At 36.7% G+C, this 24,588-nt stretch overlaps 1 protein-coding gene across 1 annotated transcript; it reads left to right on the top strand.

Moving 5' to 3' along the window:
• Positions 1 to 462: 462 nt before the first annotated feature.
• Positions 463 to 24,295, top strand: SERAC1 (serine active site containing 1). The gene is made up of 16 exons (XM_050894677.1): positions 463 to 553; positions 1,920 to 1,956; positions 2,269 to 2,405; positions 2,716 to 2,805; positions 3,745 to 3,876; positions 5,952 to 6,073; positions 7,588 to 7,716; positions 9,111 to 9,224; positions 10,888 to 11,050; positions 13,876 to 14,026; positions 14,860 to 15,001; positions 15,810 to 15,910; positions 18,512 to 18,609; positions 19,158 to 19,340; positions 19,823 to 19,966; positions 21,906 to 24,295. The coding sequence occupies exons 1-16, from the start codon at positions 463 to 465 to the stop codon at positions 22,040 to 22,042; spliced, it is 1,971 nt and encodes a 656-aa protein (XP_050750634.1). The 3' UTR covers positions 22,043 to 24,295.
• The last annotated feature ends 293 nt before the right edge of the window (positions 24,296 to 24,588 follow it).

Below are 24,588 nucleotides of genomic sequence, written 5' to 3'. Positions count from 1 at the left end.
AAAATAAAAGACTTACTTGCTAACACAATCAATTATGAACTTTAAAAGCAGTTGGTTACTGAGTTGTATTAAAGCCTATGTCATATTGAGTAATGTCTTGATGGAGATATGGCCGTATCTGGTATTTAAGGGAGGGTTACTAAGAAGTAGGAAAGGAGATTTACAAGCAGAGAAGTTAATAGGAGATACATACTAAAATCAACAGTAACACATAATTGTATGAAAAACTGCTTTAAACTTTTATTGTAATTGAAATGCAGCCTATTAAATTGAGGAGTTTATAGACTTCTTTAATTAGAGCACTTTATATGGAGTGAAATGACACAAATAGGGTTTATTGTGACCTTTGCTGTAAATCATGACCTTTGCTGTAAAAAGACAGGAAAAAAACTGATACAGGTTTTCTGCTGTAATTCTCAAATCAATAATTACTTTTGTTTGTTTGTTTTGTTAATACACAGAATGTCAGTGGCCGCTTACTGCATATTTTGCTATAGACAAATAGGAACCTCTGGTCCAGCCGCAAAAACACACCTACCGTGGAATGATATCAGTAAGTACAGTGCTATATGTATTGAACTGAGGTGTTAATAAAAAGGAAAAATCTGTGTTGGTATGATGCCTTGCATAACTAAATGATAGTAAAGATCTAAATCCCTGAATAGTTTGTGACCAAAAGCTTTTATTTGCCTGCAGTGGATGTCTGCTTCTGACCTTGCTTTGCATAGTGATATGTAAAATGACACCAGCAGATTATCTGGGATTAGAACGTGAGATGAGAGTCCCCCCCCAAATGCAATCTCATTAAACTATCTTAAACTCCATTTTGTATCTGACTTTTTTTTTGTAACCTCTAGAGCCATGAAACAATTACATCCATAAACCGTGAATAAAGTTTGTTTCTATTGTTTCTTCCTGCTTATTTACTGATATTAGTTCTGCAGTCTTTCCTGCTTAGTCACTGCTTTCTTTGGTGCCTTCTGTACAGAATGACAATTCTTACAATTCTAAAGTTTATTTTTGAGCATTAAAAGATAGGATATTTCAGTTTCTGCTCTACAGGAAGCATTGCATTTTTTTGCCTTCAACCTTCTCTGCCAGTTATTTCTTCAACACGTAGCTGCCTCTTGTCTGCATGCAAAATGCTTATGGTCTCGCAAAGACGGAACCTGGTGGCAGTGGTTGTGGGGCAAATCTCCTAATTCATGCTGAGGAAAAGAAATTATTCATGATAGGTGAGATGTGTTCCACTGGGTTTGCTGCTACTCGTAATAATAGAGTTCCTCTGTATTGAGATCCTTACATCCAGATAATCAGCTCAACTTTGTCCAGGCAAAATAGCTCAAATATGACAGGAATCGTTAGACTTAAAAGGGAAATTGTTGCAAGTGGCATGTGTTTATTCAGCTGTTTGCTCTATAAATCAGATTCAATGGAATTATTTTTGAAAATGTATTTTCTTAGGGAGACTTTGCAGGACTTTTCAAAGAACATACATATTCCTATATGTATTCATGTACATTGAAGAAATATCCGCACCATGTAAGAAAAAGTTAAGTCCTTAAAATAATCCAGAGTTCCAAATGAATGCTGGTGATACAGGCAGAGAAAGTTTACTGTTGATTCCAGCAGCTGAGCAATGAATGTAATTGATAGGTAGCAATACTCCAAAGTAAATAGCACTGGCAGGATACATGTTTTAGCATCTTGCTTAGGAGAGCAGGAAATTCTAATCAAGTAATGTTTTCTCTGTTTGTAAATTTAGGTAATAGTTTCCTGAAAGCCAGAGAGCAATAGAAAAATTTTAAAAAGCTTACTCTCAATGGCTGACATTCTTACTGTCTGGTAATCAAATGCTAACTGTTTATATTGAGGTGATGCACACAACTTTGACCTGAATTTTTCATTTTTCTTCCAAGGAAAAATTGCAAAGGTAACTGGATCGCTTATACTAGGGTAAGTTGTAACTGGCCAGCATATATGTAACGTATGTATACAGTTAAAATTTTAATTCATGTATCTTTCAAAAAATGTGACAATATTAGGGGACCTTTAGACATGGTAGAATATAGTTTTGAAGCATATTTTCTGATAGTTATTACTCTAAGTATTTTAGAGTATTTTCTTTACTTTGCTAAATTAAAATATTCTGCAGAATATTACGTATTTGGTAAAATCTGGATGATTTATACCAAAATGATTGTTAACGTATTTTTGCCATCATATTTTTAAAATTAATATTCATATGCAGTTTTCTTTTATTTAAAGAGGTTTTGTATTCATTACATATGAAGTCCTGTCCTTAAAGAAGTTACTGCAAATCGATACTCAAGCTATACATCAAGAAAAACTTAAATCCTATGTATACGTACGTACAACTTCTCTAAATCCAAGTGAATATCAAGGTAAGATGCATAATTGTTTGGATTCCAAAAATAGAATTTTAAGAGAATAGAATGTTTCTGTAAGTCACCTTTATGTAAGGAAAGTTATATTTCCTGAGATCTGTTACAAAAATAATGTTCTTCACAATGTCACTGAATTTATTTTAAGCTGGTGGCTCTTTTTTTAAGATAGTTCTATACATACAGTTCTCTATATATGAGATAATTCTCTCTATATATGTTCATATGTGTGTATATATATTTTTTAATACAAGTATGAAAAATAATGTGAGAGAACTGTCTTTCAGACAATCTAAAAATACTCTTGTAGGGATCACATACCAAGCCAGAAAAGAAATCCATAAAGCAGTGAGGAAAATTCTAGAAACAGAAGCTAAAATTTTCCGGAGACCTTTTAATGGTAGGTATTGAAAGCATGGCTTTATCTATGATTATTATTTTTGAATAGTAAAACATAAGCCTTTTAGAAAGTAAAATATTTTTTCTTACAAACTTAACTGTTCTTTTGTGTTTGAAACGTGGTAATATTACTTACAATTTTCTATATTAATATAGAATATTAGTATATTTTCTATGTATTAAAACCATTCCTTTTCTTGAAGTAAATGAAAGTGATGGTTAAGAAGAGATTTGAGATTTTTTTTCTTTTTTTCCTGTTTCAGAAGAGATTTGAAGCTTAAGATACCAGGTTAATATTTGATACCAGTTTTGTGTACAAAAGGTGTTTGGGGGATGAAATACTCTCAAAATTTCATTTTAGAAAAGTATGTTATGCTTTCATCAGAATTGCCAATATTAACTGAAAGCAGCACAGTCTTTTTGTAACAGTGTGTCACTGCTTTTTACAGTAATTTAAAATAAGAATTTCAATTCATATAAGAAACTGTGCTCCTGAGGCATAGTATCTATTCTCAGTTAACTCTCTGTTAAATGATTACAACAATATGTAGCTCCACTGTCATGCTATGAAATTAATTGTTCAAGGTCAGAGCCTCAGAGTTGCTAATCATTTCCAGCTCCTGCTGTAAGCTGGCAATTCTGTTTGGTAAATGCCAGCCAGGAGTTGTGTGTGTAACATATATATATATATATGAAATATCAACTTGACACCACTAAAATGAATCAAAACCATCCTATTAATTTAAGGATCAGCATTTTACTGATGTTATTCTGTCATTGTTTGTTGTACTAATTTAATATTAAAGCATTACACTCTAAATTACTGTTAACGACTAATATTCAAATATTAAAAGAAACAGATTTTTTTACTCAAATAGAAACATGACTGTTAAAATGCTCATTAGTAATAACTTGGGTTTTATTTGTTTCCTGGTAAAAGAACAATTCAGTACATTTGATGGAGAAGATCATGAATGTGCCTTATGGCTTCTCTTAAAGAGAAGTCAGTCAGAAGACAAAGAGGTCCGACTGCAGGCTGTACAAGACCTGGCAAACAACAGTCACTGGCATGGTAACGTATGCTGATGTAGCCTAATCCATCCCAGAAATGTGACAAAGTCTCAGTTAACTGTTCCGAGTCTGCTGCCAACATGAAAAAAAGCTAGTAGCTGCAAGAAGTGTAAATACACTCTGAAATTTGGTCTAAAATGTGAGGGGTTTATTTACATTTCAAGCAATTGTTCTTTCCTAATACCCTGATACAGAGTGTGTGTCTGCAGTGTGGGCTTCTCTCTGTTTCCCCACCAGAGAAGTGCAACCACTGCTGTGGTGTGGGAGGGCAGTTCATGTTCATTAGTTCCTTGGTTTTTCTGTCGGGACTGCTAACACGGTCACAAGTTCTGGCAGTGATTTTTATAAGGCTCTGTAAGAGTGAGTTTAAGGCCATGATTAAGTTAATAAAAATTGGTTAGAAGCTGATAGGTAGTAATAGCAAGGTAGTAATGACAAACTAGAGGTAGAGGACTTGTATGTGCAAGCATTGTTTGTAAGCCATTTTCCATCCTAGTTATTATTTAGTAGTAATAAGCTCTCCCCATTGCTCTAGCAGCAAATATCCTTGAAACCCCAAGTAAAAGGTGGGTGTGTGTGTATGTGTGTCCTCCTCCCCCCTCCATCACTAGTCCACATAAACTAGGTGACACTCTATCTTGACTCTCATTATTCTGGTAATCCAGTCAGTTGAGGACCTTTCACTCTTCCAGTGCAATTCCACGCCATGGGATTTATCTTGTTTCAGATTGCCTCTTTAAAATTCTAATTAATTTCCCTAAGCAATTTACATCAAAAAACTATGTTTGAAAACACTTGAAAGCCAGGATGTACCAAAACTGAAGCTTTGTGTACTAATTTAATATAACTGTGTCATGTTCATAGGAGAATACTATCTGTTAGCAGGTGATCTCAGGATCTCAGCGCACAAGATGGCCAGTACTCGGCAATCTAGTTGCTTTTTGTTATCTCCTTTTCTCTGTAGTGGTCATTGCTGTAGTATTTGGATGTTTCAGAAACACTAATTATTCTTGCCAACTACCTCATGAGGGAAATGGGCTTTTTTTAACCTGATATTCCAAAATCGAGTCCAAGAAAGGTTAAGACTGAAAGTATGTGCTAACTTTTCACAGCTAGGACCAAATTGTTCAGCATACCTGTTATCCTAAATACAGTATTTTGCTTGTCCAAAGCACAGCTTCAGTGACTTCAGTTTGCAGCTGTAAGTGATCTGCACCAAAGAAAAAATGTGGCCAATCTGTGACTGTTTGTGAGAAGTATATTTTAAATGGCTTGTCAGTTTTGTTCTAGTATTGTGTAACAGTAACAAGGATAGAAACAAATTTTTATAGAAAAAAGTATTGATCCACTTTAAGGCTATATTTTCTTTTCCTTCAGTTTGCCACTTAATTTCGGTATGTAATTTTCAGTTTCTCCAGTTATAAAGTAGGTAGGTTTTGGAAAGGAACAGTAGTTACTGTTTAAATCTGGTTTGCCTTCAGTAGGGTAACTGAAAGTCTGTGTCGTATCTTCGGTAAGGAAGGGCTACTTAAAACTTTACTGTGGTGCTATCCTGCCTTTTCTAAGGTCACCTGATTTTGTGACATTAACAATTTTATTGAAAAGTGCCTTTTGTATCATTTAAAATTAGGTGTCTATGTCTTTGCAGCATTTGGATTTAAGGCTCTGGTTTTTAATACTGTATGCAGAAAAAACTATGCAAGATGCCGTTCAAATTTTAACTCAAGCCGAGGGGATTAAGCTTGGGTTTGTAGTCCTTGTATTCCTTTCACAGTGGCAATACTGAACATTTGCTTTTGCTTGTGTTCAACTTATATCTGATGACCTTTATGAAACTGGTCTGTAATGACCAATTAGTGCCCAGGTGTATTTCAGCTCAGTATAGTGCTGGTCTAACATCTGCAATTTTTATCTTTTGGAATTAGTGGTTACAAAATCAGAGCTTATTTAAGTAGATAGCAGAAAGGTGGTTCTTTTTTCAAGTATATTTACAAAGTAGATCAGAAACTACATTTAAAACCAAATGAAATATTTAAGGTTAGTTTTAACCCTAGCACTGAAGTTCTTGTACTACAGATTATCAGTATGGTACAGTTGCCCAAACCTGTGATCAAAGGACTGCTGTAGGTTTGGCTCGATCCAAAGATATCGACCTTCGCTTTTTCCTGCCTCCACCACCATTGCCAAAAATAAAGAATGTAAGTACATGAAAAGTAGGTATTAGATGATTTTTGCTTGCTTGTTTGTTTTTAGTGCTTTTGTTGTTGGTAACCGTACTAAAGTGGAGTTCTTCTAAAGTAACTAAAGAGTAGTAAAATTAAGACCAAAGTACAAAACCATAATATAGTGATATATCCCTGGGGTATATCTGCATTAGTGAATGGCATGATGGAAAGAAATAAGGATGGGAGTGTTGATCAATTATTGTTCTCAGACTGTATGTCCACATTATGTATTTACCAGCAGTGAAGTTTGAGCCAGTTACCAGTCTGATATACACACTGCCTGCCGGTACCTAATAGGCAGTGCAAAGCAGTCTTATATTAAGTCATCCTAGATTGCCTTGTTGATACTGGCAGAATCCTACACATAGAGAGCACTCCTGGAGGCCTTTGCATCCTCAGTGCTAGTGTGGTGCTCTGCTGTAAGCCCACCTCTTTATTGCCAGCTTTTGGGTACCGACAAATCTGTATTGGATAGATTTGGCCTTGGTTTGGTTTTCTGTTAATTAGTAAGTGTGTGTGTGTGTGTGTGTGTGAATATATATATATGATGGTTTGAGCAATCATGTCATCATATCAGCTTCTTCAATAAGCAGAATTGGCACACAAAGCATAATATAAGAGGTCCTTTGTAATGCTAATGGAATGAATGCTGGCAGAAGTCCCTGTCAGAGAATACCTGTATATCTTAACAAACAAAACTCTGAAAACCAGCTTTTGTCGGCAGTGATATTCTCAGTTTTTGCTTTCTTATCTTTGTAACATTATGTGACAGTGGATCTGTACCTGTCAGTCCTGAAGTATACTAGTATATGGTTGTGTATATACTTTATTTTTACAGCAGTATGATTGCTAGGTGATTGAAGCTAGGAGTTCCCAATCTGCTGCTTAGGAAGTTGAAGCAAATCATTGTGGCAGCAAGTGTTGCTCTGCATATGAGATAAGTCTTCATCTCTGATTGTAGCAAGGATTAGAATAACTGCAAGTTCCATGACTGAGGGCAAATAAAATTACTTTGTTGAATCTATTTTCCTGTCATCTACCCTGGATTATTAAATGAACATCTATATGAATATTTTGAAGATAAAAGATTAAAAGAAATGTCGTCTGTATTTTTTACTAGTAATTTATCCATTCATTTTAATGGAGCAGCACCAAAATTACTGTGTAGTTAAGGGTGAACTTTTAAGCTTCCTGTGCCAAGAGGAACTGGTTTTTTTCCCTTCTGCCCTTCAGACCTATTAGAATAAGACCACCAAAGTATGAAGTTTAAAGGTTGCTTTTCATCACTCGGTGGTTTTAGAATTAGCAGTTTCCAAAGTCTTTACAGGTGTAACTATTAAACTGAAGTTGCAGAGCACTCAAGTCCAGGGTTCGTATTTTATGGCCTTATTAATAAGGCTGATTCCATTATTTCAGATCTTTCTTTTCTCTGTGTTTGCTTCATGCTTTGAATAGAGGTAAAAGCTATTTGTGCTTACTTTTCACAGGATTATCCCATAGAAGATGAACTTCGTTTGTTGTTAGTATCTTTACCTCAGAGTGGTCTTGATCCATGTGTCCAGTACTTCACATCTCTTGCTTTACGTGAAAGTAGTCAGACTCTCGCTGCACGAAGGGTGAGTTCCCACCTGCAGAATAGAACTGTTTGGGTTCTTTGTTCCTGCAGAGCTCAAAGATACAAATCTATTTCGTATTTTTGAGCATTGTAAGAGGAAGAGAAATACAGAGACTTTGTGACCGTACAACATAAGTAAAATCTCTTCCACATACAGTCTGCTTGAAAGCTTGCTTATCTTTCCCAGATGCACTAGTTGGTCTAGTGAAAGATTATATTTTTACTTACAAGCCTTCCCATAAAGCAGCTATTTCAACATTTTGTCCAGAACATTTCCTTCCCCTTGCAGTGCTCATAAAACGATTTTTCACATTTCATCTTAGTGTTGTTTGAGTGTTCTTTTACTGCTGAGATGATTAAACCTCTGTTAAGTCTTACTAGCAAACTGATAAGTTGTTAGCACACCTTAAATAGTAAACTCTGTTATATCACATGGAAATGCCTCCCTGTAACAGGTCACTGTTGCCAAAACCAGAATTGGAATAGTCAGGTGGTCTGTTTGGAATTGGAAACTAGGAATTCTTCAACTCTGTCTGTCCAACAACTTCCTAAGTGGCTTCAGGAACATCATTTAAAGTGCTGTTATTGTTTAAAAATAATAGTTGTAATGCCAGTGTCATCCACTATCTCTTGTGCATTTTATTTTTTTATTAAAAAGTCGTGACTTTTTAAATGAGTGATTATTATTTTTTGTAAGATGCAATAATAAAAATGATTGTCAAATTTTAATAATGATGCCTCTCAGGCTTTCATTAGAGATTTCAGAGTGCAATAACTCTTTATTTCCTATGACACGGTTATGTGTAGTATTTTTACGCTATCACTCCTTTATTGTTTTCACAGCCAGAGCTCTTGCTACAAAGGGAGCTTTGGTAAGACACCACACTTGGAGGCAGTTTGATAATCACACTGTTCTAGAAAACTGGGTTTTATTGAGGTTATACTGGTCTTCCTACTGCATGATTGAGAGAGGCTGGTCTTCAGAGACTATGCTAAGTGTTGAAGACCTTTTTTCCTCCCCTTCTCATTTTTGCAGCTATGGAAATCTAGATGCGATCTGATTCTTGCTTTTTTATGCTTAAGCAAACAATCTTAAAAAAAGACATTCATTAACAAAATGAAAATCCTACGTTTTCCCCCTTTATTGTATGTTTTGAAGTTAATAGACTGTGGAGACTACTGACTGAAAATCTAGTTAATATTTTCAGTTAAAAATAGTAGATACTTTTGTGGTGTACTGTTGTGTAATTTGTACATTTTGAAAAGTGCATGCATGCTGTGCACTCTTTATAGCAATTTCTATAGATCATTACACACTTAACATTTCAGTTTGGAAATGCTTATTTTATGTAGCCATTGGGAATGTGGCATAATTTTTACTGATTCTCATTTCAGGGAGGCTTATGGTGTTTTGGAGGAAATGGACTTCCATATTGTGAGACATTGAGTAAAATCCCTTCAGAGACAGTGGAACTCTTTTTCTTGCAAGCTTTAGTGCAGCATTCTAAGGTAATTTGTCCTTTAAACTATAACTGAAAAGTTACATTCATAAATGTTCCTTTCTAATGCTCTCTCATATATTGAGAAGGAGTTGCCATTTCCTTGTCTCCTGCCCCTCACCCCTTCTGTAAGGCTGTTCAGACAACTGAGACTAGCGTGAATTGGAAGGCAGCATAACAAACTCATTTTTTCTCATGGGAAGTGTATGTAAGTTCTGTTACTGTTTCTAATTAGCCTGTATAAGTTCCCCTGTAGTATACCTGTATGTATCTTTCAAGAAGTAAAAAGGCAGCTCTGATCACAGAAAAGCAGGAGAGAATACCTGAAGTCCAGATGGCTTTAACAAGTCTTCTGTGTAGGGCTACCTCCCACTGACACTCAAAGTCATTGGAGACAGATATCATGCAGAAACACTTAGTGTTTCCATTCTGCAGCTTCTCAGTAAGCGAGATACTGATGATGTGAAATTCTCAGCGCAAAGTATGCGTGGATTTGTGTGAGTTGGTGTACATCAGTTCAGAAAGTTTACAAGCGGTCTCTTCTTAAGGCTCTTAATCTAACTCTAGTGCCAGGTTTCCAGAAAGCAAACTAGCCTCATGAATTCACTCTAATCAGAAGCTAGAACTGAATGCAAACCTTGGCTATTCACAAAGGCCCCTCAGTGCCTTTGGGCAGAATGTTGCACAGCATGCAGCTAATACAGTGCATCTTCCCAGGACCAGTCTGTTCTTTGCAGACACAGATGAAGAGTATGGAAGACTTTGTGTAACAGTGATTCTTCTTGTTCCCTATTGCTGCACTCTTCTGTGTGCACTTAATTGCTCAGAAGCCTAGAACACTGAGAAACAGCATTGAGAATACCAAATTTTTATTGGTAGTAGGGATGGGTAAAGTGCAGTTTGCCAGTATTCCTTTCACATCTTCCATACACATAGAAATTCTGACCTAGTCTGGAATTTGTTATATTCCAGATTTTCAGTTTAAACAAGTTGTGACTGTACTCATTCCGAATGTGTATCTGTCTTTGTTGAAAGCCACAGACTTGAGGACATCAGCAGTTCCATAACTACCACACATTTTTAAGCACTGTAGACAACATGTTCAAGTCATAAGCATTTGGCCAGTATCAGTAGTTGACACTACAGCTAATTAGTGCTTATTCATCTGCTTGGACTAGATCTATTGTTGCCCTTAAGATCAATAATGATAGCAGTACTATTTGGAAAGTCGAAATACCTTTGCATTTCATGGAGAAGGAATTATAATGATTACATTTTAGGTGGTGAACAGGAAGACAAGTAGCTCTGGTTGAGATAGTGCTTTAAAAAGTGCAGACTATTGTCCTGTTCAGACTCTTGAACTTTAGTTGAAGTTTGATCATGCCAAGTGGAGAGCAATCTCATCTCCCTCAGATGTGGAGGAGAGCAGAGTGATGGTACTCAGCATCTTTCAGGTTGTCAATCCATAGAAGTCGTGCATTTAGCATATTAAAATATTTACCTCCTCTTCAACTATGGCATAATAAATTCTAGATTAATAAGAATTTCTATGTAATAAGGGCTCTGTATCATATCGGCTCCTTAAAATTCCCTACTTTGTGAATTAACAGCATCTCAAAGAACCTTTTGCAGAACATCTACTTATTGTCATTATATTTACTGTATAATGCCAGGTTTCTTCTCACTGTGATAAAATTGAAGCTAAAGGAGGCCTTCAGCTACTACAGAGGATATACCAGCTACGTAAAGATTCAGCAAAAATACAAAGGAACATAATTCGCATTATTGGAAATATGGCTTTGGATGAACATCTTCATTCATCCATAGTACGTGCAGGTAAAAGGAAAGCAAGTGCAAGCAGTCTGAATGTCAGATTTCTATTCTAAAATTTTCAGAGGATTCGGTGGTTTTGTAAAATGCAAAGGACCATGGTAGTGGTGTGGTTTTTATATTTGGGGAGGTGGTGGTGTTGGGGTTTTTTAATACAAAAAATATAGACAGTTTAGATGGTGTTGATTAAAAACTCCTGTATGCTGTCTAGCCAATATATGTCAGTGCTACAGAGATGTTCTAAGTCTGACGGATGGTGAAAATTTGGACTTGGTTGATGTTCGGTTTGCATTACTGGCAGAAATCTTTTGAGTTTCCTACTCTTGCAGATCATCTACCTTGTAGATTAATTTTTTTTTTTCTTGACTGTGTTTTTAGTCTCGTAAAGGAACAGACCAGCTTGCAGTCCTTACCTTTTGGAACAAAGTGAAACATGTCTTCCCGCCCTCCCTTGTTTCATGTTAGGCTAGTAACTTCTGCTAAGCTTTGCTCTGATGCCCCTTTTTTAATACTCCCTAAATATCACAGTGGAAGTTCTGTACCAAATAAGTAATTCCCAATGTTTTATTAGGAAATAAATAAAAAGAAAAATAGAAAATATCAATATGCTGTTGTATACATCCGAGCTGGTGTCTGCCTCTTAAATGCAGTGTGCATTTTCAATCTCCCTGTTGCAAAAAGGAGAAGTAGCAAAGGCACAGGGAAAGACCGTGAGGGTGATTAAAAATTTGGAATGGCTGTGGTATAAAGAACAAATAACTAGACTAAGACACTTAGTATGGAAAAAGCGACTGAAGGAGAATACGATGGAGATTTATAAAATCCTCACTGGCGTAGAGAAGGCAAAGAGAGAATGGTCACCTACTGTTTGTCGTAATGCAAGACCAAAGGTTCTTGTACATTGTTATCAAGAGGTAGAACAAATAAATATGTATTTTTTCCATACAGTGCATGACCACACTAAAACTTGCCACAAAACATTGTGATTGTTGAAGACTTACAAAGCTTCAAAAAGTGATTAGACAAATTCATAGAAAGAAAAATCCATAAAACTACACACACAGAAGCCAAGTTGATTGCAGAAAACTGAGAGGGTATAGTGGAGAATCAGCACTATACACTTGCCCTTTTACTGCTCTATTATTTTTCCGCAACTTCTATTAGTGCTCACTTTTGGAGAAAGACAGCTGGACTACAAAGGCGTTTGGTCTGAGCTCTAGCACCATTCGTACATTCTTATGACTGCTAAAACCATATGTGTAGAGGAAGAGATTGTAACAGAAGAGTCAGCAGCTCCCTGGGGCAGAGCTCTCAGTACAAACCGAATTTTAGACAGTGAAGCAGACTCCAGAGATAAGCAGTTGGATACTGCTGGTCAAGAGTTGATAAGACTTCTCTTTTGTTGCTGGATGATGCATAAGAAGAAAGAACATCTAAGGCTCTTTTCCTTTGCAAAAACTGGTGGCACAGGAAGAGAAAGAAAAGCAATGATGCACTGTGTAGTAGCTGTGATGGGGTATCTGGGGGCAGAAGGATTCTGAACACTTTTTGACTCTTCATCTTGGCTCATTTAAGAGAAGTGCAAAATCAGAGACCTTGCTAGTTTTAATCAGACTAGCTCGGCAGTCTTTCATTGTATTTGGGGAACTGAAAATAGATTTCAGATAGTGTTCTTCTTAAGGAGAACTTGCACAGTGGTCAACATCTATTCTGCTTAGAGATGTAATTTAAATACATAATTCTTAAAAAATAATTACAGTTCTCAAAGGTACTTGCATTTAAATAAAACTCACATGTCAATTCATTCTTTTCCTCAGTCCACAGTGAACTATCTTGAATTAGAAATTTACTGGCTATACTAGTAGCAACATATTGTACATGATTTTGAAACAGTGCTCATGAAGTAAATTGTTTCCTCTTTTTCAAATCAGCCTCCATTTGAAAATCGCTCTTCAAAGTCTTCCCAGGTTTTATTTATGAACTTGACTTTAATGTAATTGTGATTTATAGGCCACTCTTGCTAGCAGCAACACGATTTATCAGGATTTTAAAGAAATAATCTGTGTGTGTGTGCATAAAAGATATTCCTTTGCATTTCTCAGTAGTCTATGAACATCCCCATCCATGTCTAAGAAACTGTATTTTACACCTTAGGTAAGGTTTTATAAAGTGTCTGTTTTTCCTTGAAGTAGCTGTGACTTAAAATTTTATTGAGGATTGTATCAAAAATTTCCTTCATTAATTCTCTTATGTTTCTTAGGTATAAATAGTATACTATTTTTAGAATAGTGGGGAGGTTTTAATTCCTTGAATAGTTTTTCACACACTGGATTTTAAAATTAGAAATTGTTGTATTCTCACAGCAAGCATCAATTTTTCCACCTACTATTACTCTTGTGGGTTGTTTTCTATGTCTGTCTTATGCTTTCAGCTTCATTTTCTCTCTGGGACATCTATTTTCTCTGTCTTTGTTGCATCTTACCTGCAAAAAGAAACTTGAAGTCTCTTCTCTCTCTGACAACTGCACTGACCTGCTGATACACTTTCTTTTTCTTCTGAGAAGGAGTTCTCCTTCAGATCATAAGCTGAACAGTAGTAAAATACATTGCCTCCCTGCCACTCTGGATTTTTGAATTTTGGAGGTTCCACTTACCTAGCATTGGCTTTCCTGTGGTAAAGAGAGTGGATTGAAATAATTTGTTTTGATGTTACCATTCTTAAGTTTTAACGTCTGTTTTCACAAGTATAGCTTGAAGGATGATGTTTCTGAATTCTTTTGTTTGCATGATGTTTCTAATTAGTTAACCTGCCACTTTATTTTTTCAATGTAGGTTGGGTTTCTGTACTTGCTGAAGTAATGAAATCCCCACATGTGATTCAGTCTTCTCATGCATCCAGAGCTTTGGCTAATCTAGACAGGGACACAGTGAAAGAAAAGTACCCAGATGGTGTTTATGTCTTACATCCACAATATCGTAGCAGGTAAAGCAGAAGGAGATATTGTACATGCTGTACTTTGAGTTACTTGTTATACTGTTCAGTTACAAAATGTTGGAAGAGTTGACATCAGAGTGCTGCTGTACTGGTGTCACCTGGTCCTCCTGTTCTTTGGTGGGTTGAGAGGACTGAATTTAGGCTCTTAAATAAGAGAACAACAGAAGTGGTCGGAGCAGTCCATAACCATGAAAGGACTATTATTGTACTGCATGGAAAAATCCAAACAGAAACCATGAGATGAATTACTGCTTTGCATGCATTGCAACCATTTAACCTTTGCACTGGCTGTCTTGGGATACAGTGCCTTGCAATTATTCTGCTGGCAGCGGCACCTGTTGGTCTAAGATGCAGTAAATTTACAGCTTCAGCTTCTTTTAATAGTGACTGTGTATCTGGGACTGAAGCAGTCTCCAACATGGTATGTCACTTAGTCGCAACTATTCCCTGGGCCATTGGTGTTAGTCAGGTTACAGTGAAGATCTAATTTGATGATAAAGCTGGAACTACCAAGCTGCATTAACAGTAGCTGGAGAGAATGGTGTTTTTCATTATAGAAGAATACAACTCATGAGGTGGGTTCTTCCCATACCTCTTTTCATATCTCTCTCTTCTGGGTGGATCCCTGTTTTTTGTCTGGATCTGAGTATCCTCTTCAAAATATCATGAAATGTCATGAAATGTTGTCCGTAAGATAAGAAATCACATATAGTGTTAAAAATAGCATTTTGGCATCCCTTAGGTTAAAAGTTCTGTGTAAATTTAATTTGCTAAAAGAATATGTACTATGCATCTCTTAAAAATTCCTTTTTCTGTATCAGTCAGCCCATCAGAGCAGACATCCTTTTTGTTCATGGTCTTTTGGGAGCAGCATTTAAAACCTGGCGACAGCAAGACATTGACCAGCGTTTAGATAAAAAGGCTTCAGAAGGGGAAGAGGACTATAGCCAGTGCTGGCCAAAGGTAAAAAAAGGCAATACCATTTTCACATGTGGCTGCTGTTTTCTCATTAATGAGAGCTGTCCAGAGGACCTAGAATTACACTGTCTGGCAGTTGGCTTTTTTGAATCAAATGACTTGTAATCTGTTACACAAGTAGCACTTTCCAAGTTCCTGATGTATTTTTGTTAGCAAGCTGAAATTTTGAACAGGTTGTTCTTGCAAAGGAGAATCCCTGCTAAATTTAATACTCTCAACATCATTCTCCTGCTAGTGAAAGAGGAGGCAATGGCTGCTTTCCTCATGCTCTCTCTTTTTTTTTTTTTTTTTTTAATGGAATGTTATTGCTGAGAAAAAGATACATAAAATTGCATTTTAAATTAAGTATCCTTTCTTACATAGGTGTCTGAGTACCTCAATTTTTTCAGCTTGCTACTTAAATATTGTTGGTAAATAAGTAATTACTGCTTCAAGCAACTCATATTGGTATAACCACCGAAGTATCTCTGTAAAACAAACTGATCAGTCCCGTTGGTAATCTTAGTAATTCTTGTTTCACCCAGGAGAGGGAGCCAGGAACGCACGAGTTAGTAATCCATCTCCATCCTTTGCCTACTTTGTGGCTGGGGAACAGCCTAGAATTCACCAGCACGTAATAAAAGAATAATAGTCTAGGTGTAAGGTGTATTTGAGGATTAACTGAAGAGTAAAAATCTTGCTTGATATTGTCCCCATAGTAACATCTTTGCTCCATTGCTTATAAATTGCCTGCAAGAGTTTGTGAAGTACTTCAATTATAAGCTCCTTTTGGATTTGCTTTTCTTTAATTTAGACATGGCTGGCTTCAGACTGTCCTGCCCTTAGAATCATATCTGTGGAATATGACACCCATTTGAGTGACTGGAAAACTAAATGTCCTGTTGAGGCTCACAGGTAACAAATTTAGTGTCTGCAGTTTGGAGCAGGGGCAGGAGGGAGACCTGCAAAGCTGATCCTTGGGATCACCTAGTGTGAAACAGTGAATTTAACTTTTCCTATTGCATTTGAAAATCAAGTTTGGAAAAACATTAGGTACAGTCATAGTATGCTTGAGCTTTTTAGCCTCATGGATAACTACTTGTGGCAACTTCCTAAATTCTTACAGTCTGTTCTGCTTCAAGTTTAGGGGAAACACTAAATTATGCTATTAGTTGATGTGACTATAATGTCAGTTTTATATCTTAAGGAGAATATTTCTTAAACTTAAAATGACCCAATAATGCTTCATAAGCACAGCAAAAAATCACTGTACTATGACTTATATGCTTCATTTTATCATAAGTATAAAGTTATATAGAATCATAGAATCATTTAGGTTGGAAAAGACCTTTAAGATCATCAAGTCCAACTGTAAACCTAACACTGCCAAGTCCACCACTAAACCATGTCCCTAAGCACCACATCTACACGTCTTTTAAATACCTCCAGGGATGGTGACTCAACCACTTCCCTGGGCAGCCTGTTCCAGTGCTTGACAACCGTTTCGGTGAAGAAATTTTTCCTAATAGCCAGTCTAAACCTCCCCTGGCACAACTTGAGGCCATTTGCTCTCGCCCTATCGCTTGTTACTTGGGAGAAGAGACCGACACCCACCTCGCTACAACCTCCTTTCAGGCAGTTGTAGAGAGCGATAAGGTCTCCCCTGAGCCTCCTTTTCTGCAGGCTAAACAACCCCAGTTCCCTCAGCTGCCCCTCATAAGACTTGTGCTCTAGACCCTTCACCAGCTTCGTTGCTCTTCTTTGGATGCGAAACAAGGTACTACCTACATGTTTTTTACTGTCATTGTTCTGCCTAACTTCAAACAGGTATATTAACATGTCTTCCTTATTTTTTCCCTGCTTACATGCTTTCTTTAATGCAATAATTGCATTGATCCTTTGTATATCCATAGGGAGGAGGGAATGAACAAATACCAAGTTCCCAGTCTATTATACACGTGCTGAATTTTTTCCTCCCCTACACAAAACATAATCAATTTTCAGATTCTTAACCTGTGAGCAGTCATGTACATGCCTTCACTGAAGTACACAAGTTGAATCTACAGTACTAGTTAAAAAAATTTCTTCACCAAAAGGGTTGTCAAGCACTGGAACAGGCTGCCCAGGGAAGTGGTTGAGTCACCGTCCCTGAAGGTATTTAAAAGACGTGTAGATGTGGTGCTTAGGGACATGGTTTAGTGGTGGACTTGGCAGTGTTAGGTTTACGGTTAGACTCGATGATCTCAAAGGTCTTTTCCAACCTAAATGATTCTATGATTCTAAGAGAACTTTTTTCCTGTGTCTGTCTGGAGTTAAGTATAATGGAAGAAAATTTGAAAAAGAAATAAACATATATTTATTTATTTTAAGATAATGTCTCTTTCATTACAAAATGGAAAATTACATTACCTGCTATTTATGGTCACCCAAGCATAGTATTTGATTATTTTATAATTTGATATGGTTAATAAAAAATGAAAGATATTGAAGATACTTTTAACTAGCAGGAACAAAGATGTAGCAGTAGAATCACAACCTTATGATTGCTCTAAGTGTATAGGCTCATTCACTGTTTCAAAAGTGAATTTTTATGTGTCTCAGCTATCCTAAAGCCTATTGTTCAGCTGAGAAGACACATTGGAGTATCCTTTTCATATGTGTTATAAAAGCAATTTCTAGTGAGAATGCTGAGAACCAATAGAGATGAAGTGAATTACTTTGCACAGTGGTTGCCCCAATATCCTCATGTTTTCATTGTCCAAGGGTCTTCTATGTTTGATTCTTGTTACGCTGCCAGGAGTAACGATGTTGCACTTTTCAAGCTTGGATTGGGAATTGGCATGGGTTTTATTTTGGTTGTACCACAGATTCATTTTCAACCTCTAACATGTAGCTTGTCCTTTCCAGAGCTCAGTCTCTTCATTTATAAAGTGGAGATTATTGTGCTTTTATACTATTCCAGTACAAAGCATTTGGAGATTATTGTCTGGAAAGTATAACAGACATTATCTGTGATTTTTTAATTTATTGGTTGATCACGCACTTAGTTATTAAATTCCTGTACGTTGCTCCACATTTTGAGCATTGTTTAGCAAAGTACATTTTTGTCAGACATTAGGTATATTCTTGTTTCAGGGAATAAAGTTCATTATGCACTGATGATGCTTTCATAAAATGAAAACATAATTTTGTTACAATGTGTAAATGAAACTTTCTAAAACTTCATAAAGAGATTTGTTGAACTAAAGCTAAAGGAAATGAGTGGTGAGTGAAATTAAAATAAAACTTTCTAGCAAGACCAAGAAACTGAATTTAGCTCAATTCCTGGTGTGCTTGTGAAGCCAACCTTGCAAAAGTTTTTGGCATTTTTCAATGTGGCAACAGTAATTAAGTAATTAATGTTTTATGTACCTAATTCACTTTCATAAACGTGCAGCACTGAAAATTCATTCTGTTTTAGCATTGCCTTTTAACTTATCATGCTTCATCATGCTTGTGTTTGTTTTTTCTTTGCAGGAAGTCTATTGCTTACAGGAGCAATGAGCTTCTTGACAAGCTCAGAGCTGCTGGGATTGGAGACAGACCTCTGGTGTGGGTATCACATAGCATGGGTGGTAAGCACATTGCCTGTTTGATATAAAGTATTTATTTGCTGTTGTATTTCAGAATAAGCTGTTAACTAAATTCAGTCTGAAACGCAATTATTCAGAACAGTTTATCTAAAAAATTTGCAAAGAACTAAAAATGGAAGACAGGTTTCTACTTTCCTGATGCATTATATTCAACAGCATATACATTTTGAAAGGATTTTTTTATTGCTGTTTGTTTTTACTGTGTTGATTTAAAAACACAAAATCAATGCGTTGAAATTGTTGTAAATGGGAATCCAGAGGCAAAATTTTCTCCATTATCAGGCATGTAGTAAATGTCATTAGCAACACTTAAAGCAAACCAAAATTGGATTTGCATCATTCATTGACATTTTATTTTAATGCCTCCCTCAGGTTTGGTTTGATTTTTTTAACTTAATCTGACATATTTGACAAACTAAGGACTAATCAACTGAGGCAAGAATATGGTTAGTTTTTTCATGGATAATACAGCATGATGGTTATTTTCACAGTGGTTTAAATCCCTGCATTAATTCAGTTTCTGTTGCTAGGTCTTCTAGTCAAAAAGATGCTGGTGGATGCTTCCAAGAATCCAGAAATGGATAAAATTGTAAACAACACCAGAGGAATCATATTTTATAGCGTACCTCACCATGGTTCCCAGCTGGCTGAATATTCTATAAATGCCAGATATCTTCTCTTTCCTTCTGTGGAGGTTAAGGAACTCAGCAAGGGTACGCTCACTTTGCTACTGTTTAACAGCGGGGATCTATGCTAATCTGCTTGTGATGCTTTTGTTTTATCGTGCTGTCAGAAAAAGCTGGATAAAAACAACAAACCCCCTTTTTATGTTTTGGGTTGTGTGTTGAATTACTGTAAGTAATTCTGAGTAACTTTCATTTGATTGCAGAGGCGGGGGGGGGGGGAAAGGGAGTCAGAACAAGTTTATAGAAGAGAGTTTGGGCCATTTAGGAATGTAGTAACTCAACGTGTGCTGGACTTTAGTCTCTTATCTTCTAAACAAATTCCATGCTATGCAAAAATAAACAATTGTTGCATATGATACCTGGAAAAAGGGATTACAAACAAAATGCTACTCCTTTTACTGGAGTATTAATTTTTCCAAAACATCTCTTTAGGATTGCAGTCTTGCCAGACAAATGCTATAGTCTTATGTTCAAGATAACACTGCCAAAATTATGTTGCTCTTTCTCAGATTCTCCGGCCCTTAAAGAGCTGAATGATGACTTCCTGTCTTTTGCCAAAGATAAGAAATTTTCTGTGCTGAGTTTTGCAGAAACCTTACCAACACACATAGGCAGCATGATAAAACTGCATGTCGTACCTCTGGAATCAGCAAGTAAGTCAAATAGCCATTTAATTTATTTAATTTTGTATATGTTCATGTAAGCATTGATAATGAGGAAGGATTATAAATGCTATGGTAGAAAGACCTAGAAAAATACATCTGTTATGTTGTGGGGACTTTTGTTTAAACTTTTGGCTGAGTTTAAACTACAGTCTCCCTGCTGAGATCAGAGGCATCTACATTTATATCTTAGAATAGCAATTGTTTGTTTTGATTTTTCCAAATGCAAGTAACACTTGCTTATTGAAAAAAGCAGGGTAGACCCTGGTCTAATGTTACATTGTTGTAGTCCTTTCCTTTGTAATTATGAGTAACTGTTGTTTATCCTTGTATAGGTAGGCTGAATAGTGTTTCAGAAGCTCCTGCAAATTCCAGCTATTTCCTCCTTTAAAAAATAAGAAAGAAAATTAGCAAACTGCTAATGGAAGGAAAAAGCCACAAAGCTGTTTTTCAGTGTTAAGAGTCCTTTATCTTCCATATCTCAGGTACTCAAGCAATAGAGTTTGCCTCCTGAAGAGTTCCCTCCATCTTTTTGCCTTTTGTAGGAGAAGGGAACACCAGACAGTTCTTTCTCTTGCTTTGTTTATGGATGTTCAACTTAGAGAATTGTTTTAAATCTGATCTTTTCAGGTTTTCCCTGAGCAAAACCCTCTTCTGCACTGCCCAAGGTACCTGTAAGGCCTTGAACAGAAACCATTGCTTTGTTGGGTTTTAGATCAGGCTTTCCACCAGCTAAATCCACTAGGTTAAATGCAAGGTTAGTTGCTCTGAAAAAGGTGGACTAGACATCCCTGTTTTCCTGAGTCAGTGTTTAGCAGTATTTTTTCAGTATGTCTTCTCAAGAATCAGTTGTTTGTGAAAATGCTGCTGATGCAATTTTATTAGCAAGGACTGAAAAACTGGGCATTCATTTTTTTTGATTTAACAAAATAAAATGAAAGAGGGCTGGATAACAGAGTGCACAAATAAGCACTGTGCACTTATAATTTTGTAGCATATTTCTCCTCTTCTAGAGATGACACACAAGGCAGCACGTGAGCTCTTGAAAGCCTTTAGAGGGTACGTGATGGTTCAGTGGCACGCCACTCATTTTGTTCAAAACCCAGGCTGACAAGCAGTACGCTTACTGTTTCTTACATGCATGCTTGGGCACATGAAAGCAAACCTTTATCCTGCTCTAGTGTAATTTTACATGGTTAAAGATACAGAGTTCCAAGCAAAATGGAGGATTTCTCAGGAGGTTGAGTGAATAGATAATGAACTGGAATGTGGCACTCACAGCATCCTAACTGGAAAGTTCATTAGTAGTGATAGCTGTCAGGAAAGAATAAATGCTGTGGTGTGCCCCAAAATCAGTAGCTGAAAATGGAATACTTGTATTCTACAATTAAGCAATGTAAATTTTTCATTTCCCTGGAAATGTGTGTAGCGATGTGTGGCATATTTCAGGTTTGTTCTAGTCCCATTTTTAATCTCCACATTGAAGTATTTTATAAGGAATGTGGGCAATTAGTGGTGATCAGAATCTGGATACCCTGCATTAAATGCTGTCCCTCTTCATGTCAATGCTTAAACTTCAGTCAGGACTTTGCTGTCAGTCAGGTGCTGGTAAATGAAGTTTTGATTCTTCAAAGTTATCTGTATGGAGAAATGTGCATTTGTGTATTCCCAATAAAGATAGTAGAACGCTGACGTAATGGTTTACCAGTGTGGATTTTGTAGCCATGTGTAGCTCTATCTGACTGTAACAGTGTGTGTTGATGCTTTTGGCACATTAAAAAATAATGCAGACAAAACAGTTAAACTGAAGACAGGAGAAGTTGCTTTTGAGAGAGAAATTGCTAATGCAAGATGTGCTTTTCAGTCTAGATGATCTTATGAACTTTGGTAGTTTTTTCTTCTTTTTTTTTTTTTCTTTTCCCTATCCCAGAGTTAGGAATTGGCGACCTTATTCCAGTGGATGTTAATCATCTAAATATTTGTAAGCCAAAGAAGAAGGATGCTTTCCTGTACCAACGTACATTGAAGTTCATTCAGGATGTTTTAGCCCAAGAACTTGGAGACTGAGTTTTTGCCATCCTTGGCTGCTTATTTCCTCCATTTGGTGTAACACAGTAAGTTCTTCTCCTAACATTTGTTAGAGGATCTGCAGAATTACAAAGATGCTATGTCAATAGTATCTGCTGCTAAAATAATTTTCAGTACATCTCCAACTTAAACACCTCTCCAACTTATTTCTAAAATATATTCAAAACAAATACAAACTGAAGTCCTCTAAACTTGGCGAAAAGAAAATGTGTGTTGGCTTAGGGTGACCATGATCTGTCAACAAAATGTGTGTAAATTCTCCAGCAATTTGGCTGGGAGGGGATGGGGATTCAGTGGAAGAGAATTTTCACTTCGTCTACAGGTGTCTCTCTGGAGCAACACAGCTGGACTATGGAGACTGCCCAGGATATCTTCTTTTAGCAAAAAAAAAAAAAGCTTGCTATGGGGGTAGGTGGTCTCATTAAGGTAAATATATGTCTGAGACTAAAGTCTTATAGAGAGGATCAGAAACAATTAACTGAGGTGATTATTTGTTGTGTCAAAGGGGAGAAGAAGCATGTGGCTGCCTCAAAGCTTTGGTTTACTGTCCATGTTAAGTAGTCTGACTGGAGCCTGAAGAAATTTATCCAAGTGAATGAAGGTAGCATTTTGGTCTAGTGGCCCAATTACAGGAGTTTTTGTAATTTGCCTCTTCATTTAATAGACCACACAGATTTGTCAGCAAATATGGCATCCGTTTTCTGCATGAGAAGGAGATAGGTTGGTAGGTTGTCTTGCATAGACAACTGTAGTTGTTTTAATCTGTTTGTATAAATGAAAACAGAACAGAAGAATTGTTCACCTTCTTGTACATTTCTCTCTTAATCTTAGTGACTTGTGACATTGCTTTCTTTAGGACAGTGTGTATCTGGTCAGACTCAGGGCAGTTCTGTGCTTGTTCACGTGGAAGATATAGAACAGAGGCTTAGCTCTTTTGCTTTACTCTTGGGACATACCGAGAAGATGATACATTCAAATCCCTGGCTCATGTTTCTCATTTAGAAACTCTTTCTTTAGCTGATTTAAAGAGGAGCATTGAAAATGCTAAAGTGGAGTAAGACAAATGTAGGCCCTGACAAAAAAGCTGATGCTTAGAGTTTGGAGCTCAGGTAGAAAAAAACTAAAGCAGGAAAAAATTCAGGTGATCATAAGGTCCCACTGGAAATGCAGAAGATCCCAGATGTTTTGGTTTCTTGAAGCCCCAGTGTATTTATTGGTGCAGATATAGAGGAAAACAGCAGTGTTGTCTATTTGAGTTTATGTTTATATTAAGGATACCTTAACAGTACTGTTGAGAAATAAGTATTTTTAGGAAAAAAAAATGGCAATGCTCAGCCACTTTTTTTAAAGTCTTAAATAGTTTGCAATGTAGTTAAAAGCAACTTATCTAATTGTGGTCTCTTGCCTTCCTTTCTTTCCACCCCCAACCCTCTCTGAACACAAACATAGGCTATGATTAGGCTATACTGCCCTAGCTGACCATTTGTTAAATAAGGCCTGTATTGATGACAGGCTTAAGACATCTCTTAGCATCACTTATGTGAGATGGATCTAATATCACTGGCCTTAAAATTACTGCCATGAAAGCTACCAAAGAGGTGGGACGCGCTTTGCAGTTCTGCATGGGCTTGGTGCAGGTGCCAGCGGCCATTGCAGTCCTGCCAGGTCCTGAGGCCACCTCAGCTGTTCCCACTTGAGAGCACTCCAGCCCAGGAGGACACTACATCTGAAAATGCACTTCTGGAAGTTGAGCCTTGACCTGCTGGAGTTGCAGAGTAAAATTCACAAGAGCGGTACAGAGAACGTACAGCACTACATTGGCAAAAAGAGCATTTTTTCCCCCTGACCAAGATGTAGGTAAGAACACTGCATAGCAGTATTTCAGATAGAAAATGTAACAAAACTGTCATAACTTCTAAAGAGGTTTATCCTTTTTACACTGTGGTTTAAACTTCAGAGTGTAAATATATTAGAACACTTTGTATTCACAAAGTAGAAGGTATGTGGAATTCATCGGGAATAGACAAGACTTCTAGTAACTGCGTGTTTAGTGTGACAAATCTTGTATTGATTTTAATAGACTTCTTTGGCTTACAGGGGTTCAGGTCAATGACATTACACATTAATCTCAGTAAATGCATCTATGTTTTGTTACTGTAACTGGAACTCTTAAGGCAACTTTCTCCTTTTTGTAACTGTATGTATGTATGTGTAACTTTTAAAACTAGTATTTTGGGGGGGGTTGGTGGCGGTGGGTTTTGTTGGTTTTTTTTTTTTTTTTGAGTATAGTAATGCAACGTGTTTTTAAAAATGTACTAGATATGCCGCAAAATGTATTAAAGGTGAATGATCTGCCGAATGAATGCTCTGAATCATGTTCACTTTTGTTAAAGACCTGCATTATTTTTTAGTGATTGTCTCATGCTGGAAGAATGTAATGTCTACCCTTCATCTTTGGTAAGAGGCATAGTACTGGGGGGCACAGCCGGTCATCAGTTTTGCCAAACTGAACAGTTTTTCTGTTG

This window comes from Gymnogyps californianus, chromosome 3 (genome assembly GCF_018139145.2).
Source record: "Gymnogyps californianus isolate 813 chromosome 3, ASM1813914v2, whole genome shotgun sequence".
In the NCBI taxonomy this organism is placed as follows: domain Eukaryota; kingdom Metazoa; phylum Chordata; class Aves; order Accipitriformes; family Cathartidae; genus Gymnogyps; species Gymnogyps californianus.
Note: the sequence above shows the minus strand (reverse complement) of the source record. Positions and strands in the feature narration are given on the sequence as shown.

Coding starts and splice junctions, on each gene's coding strand:
- SERAC1 (XM_050894677.1), top strand. CDS start 463: ATGTCAGTGGCCGCTTACTGCATATTTTGCTATAGACAAATAGGAACC. Junction 15,002..15,809: donor ATAGCCAGTGCTGGCCAAAG/GTAAAAAAAGGC, acceptor TCTTTAATTTAG/ACATGGCTGGCTTCAGACTG. Junction 18,610..19,157: donor GGTATCACATAGCATGGGTG/GTAAGCACATTG, acceptor TTCTGTTGCTAG/GTCTTCTAGTCAAAAAGATG.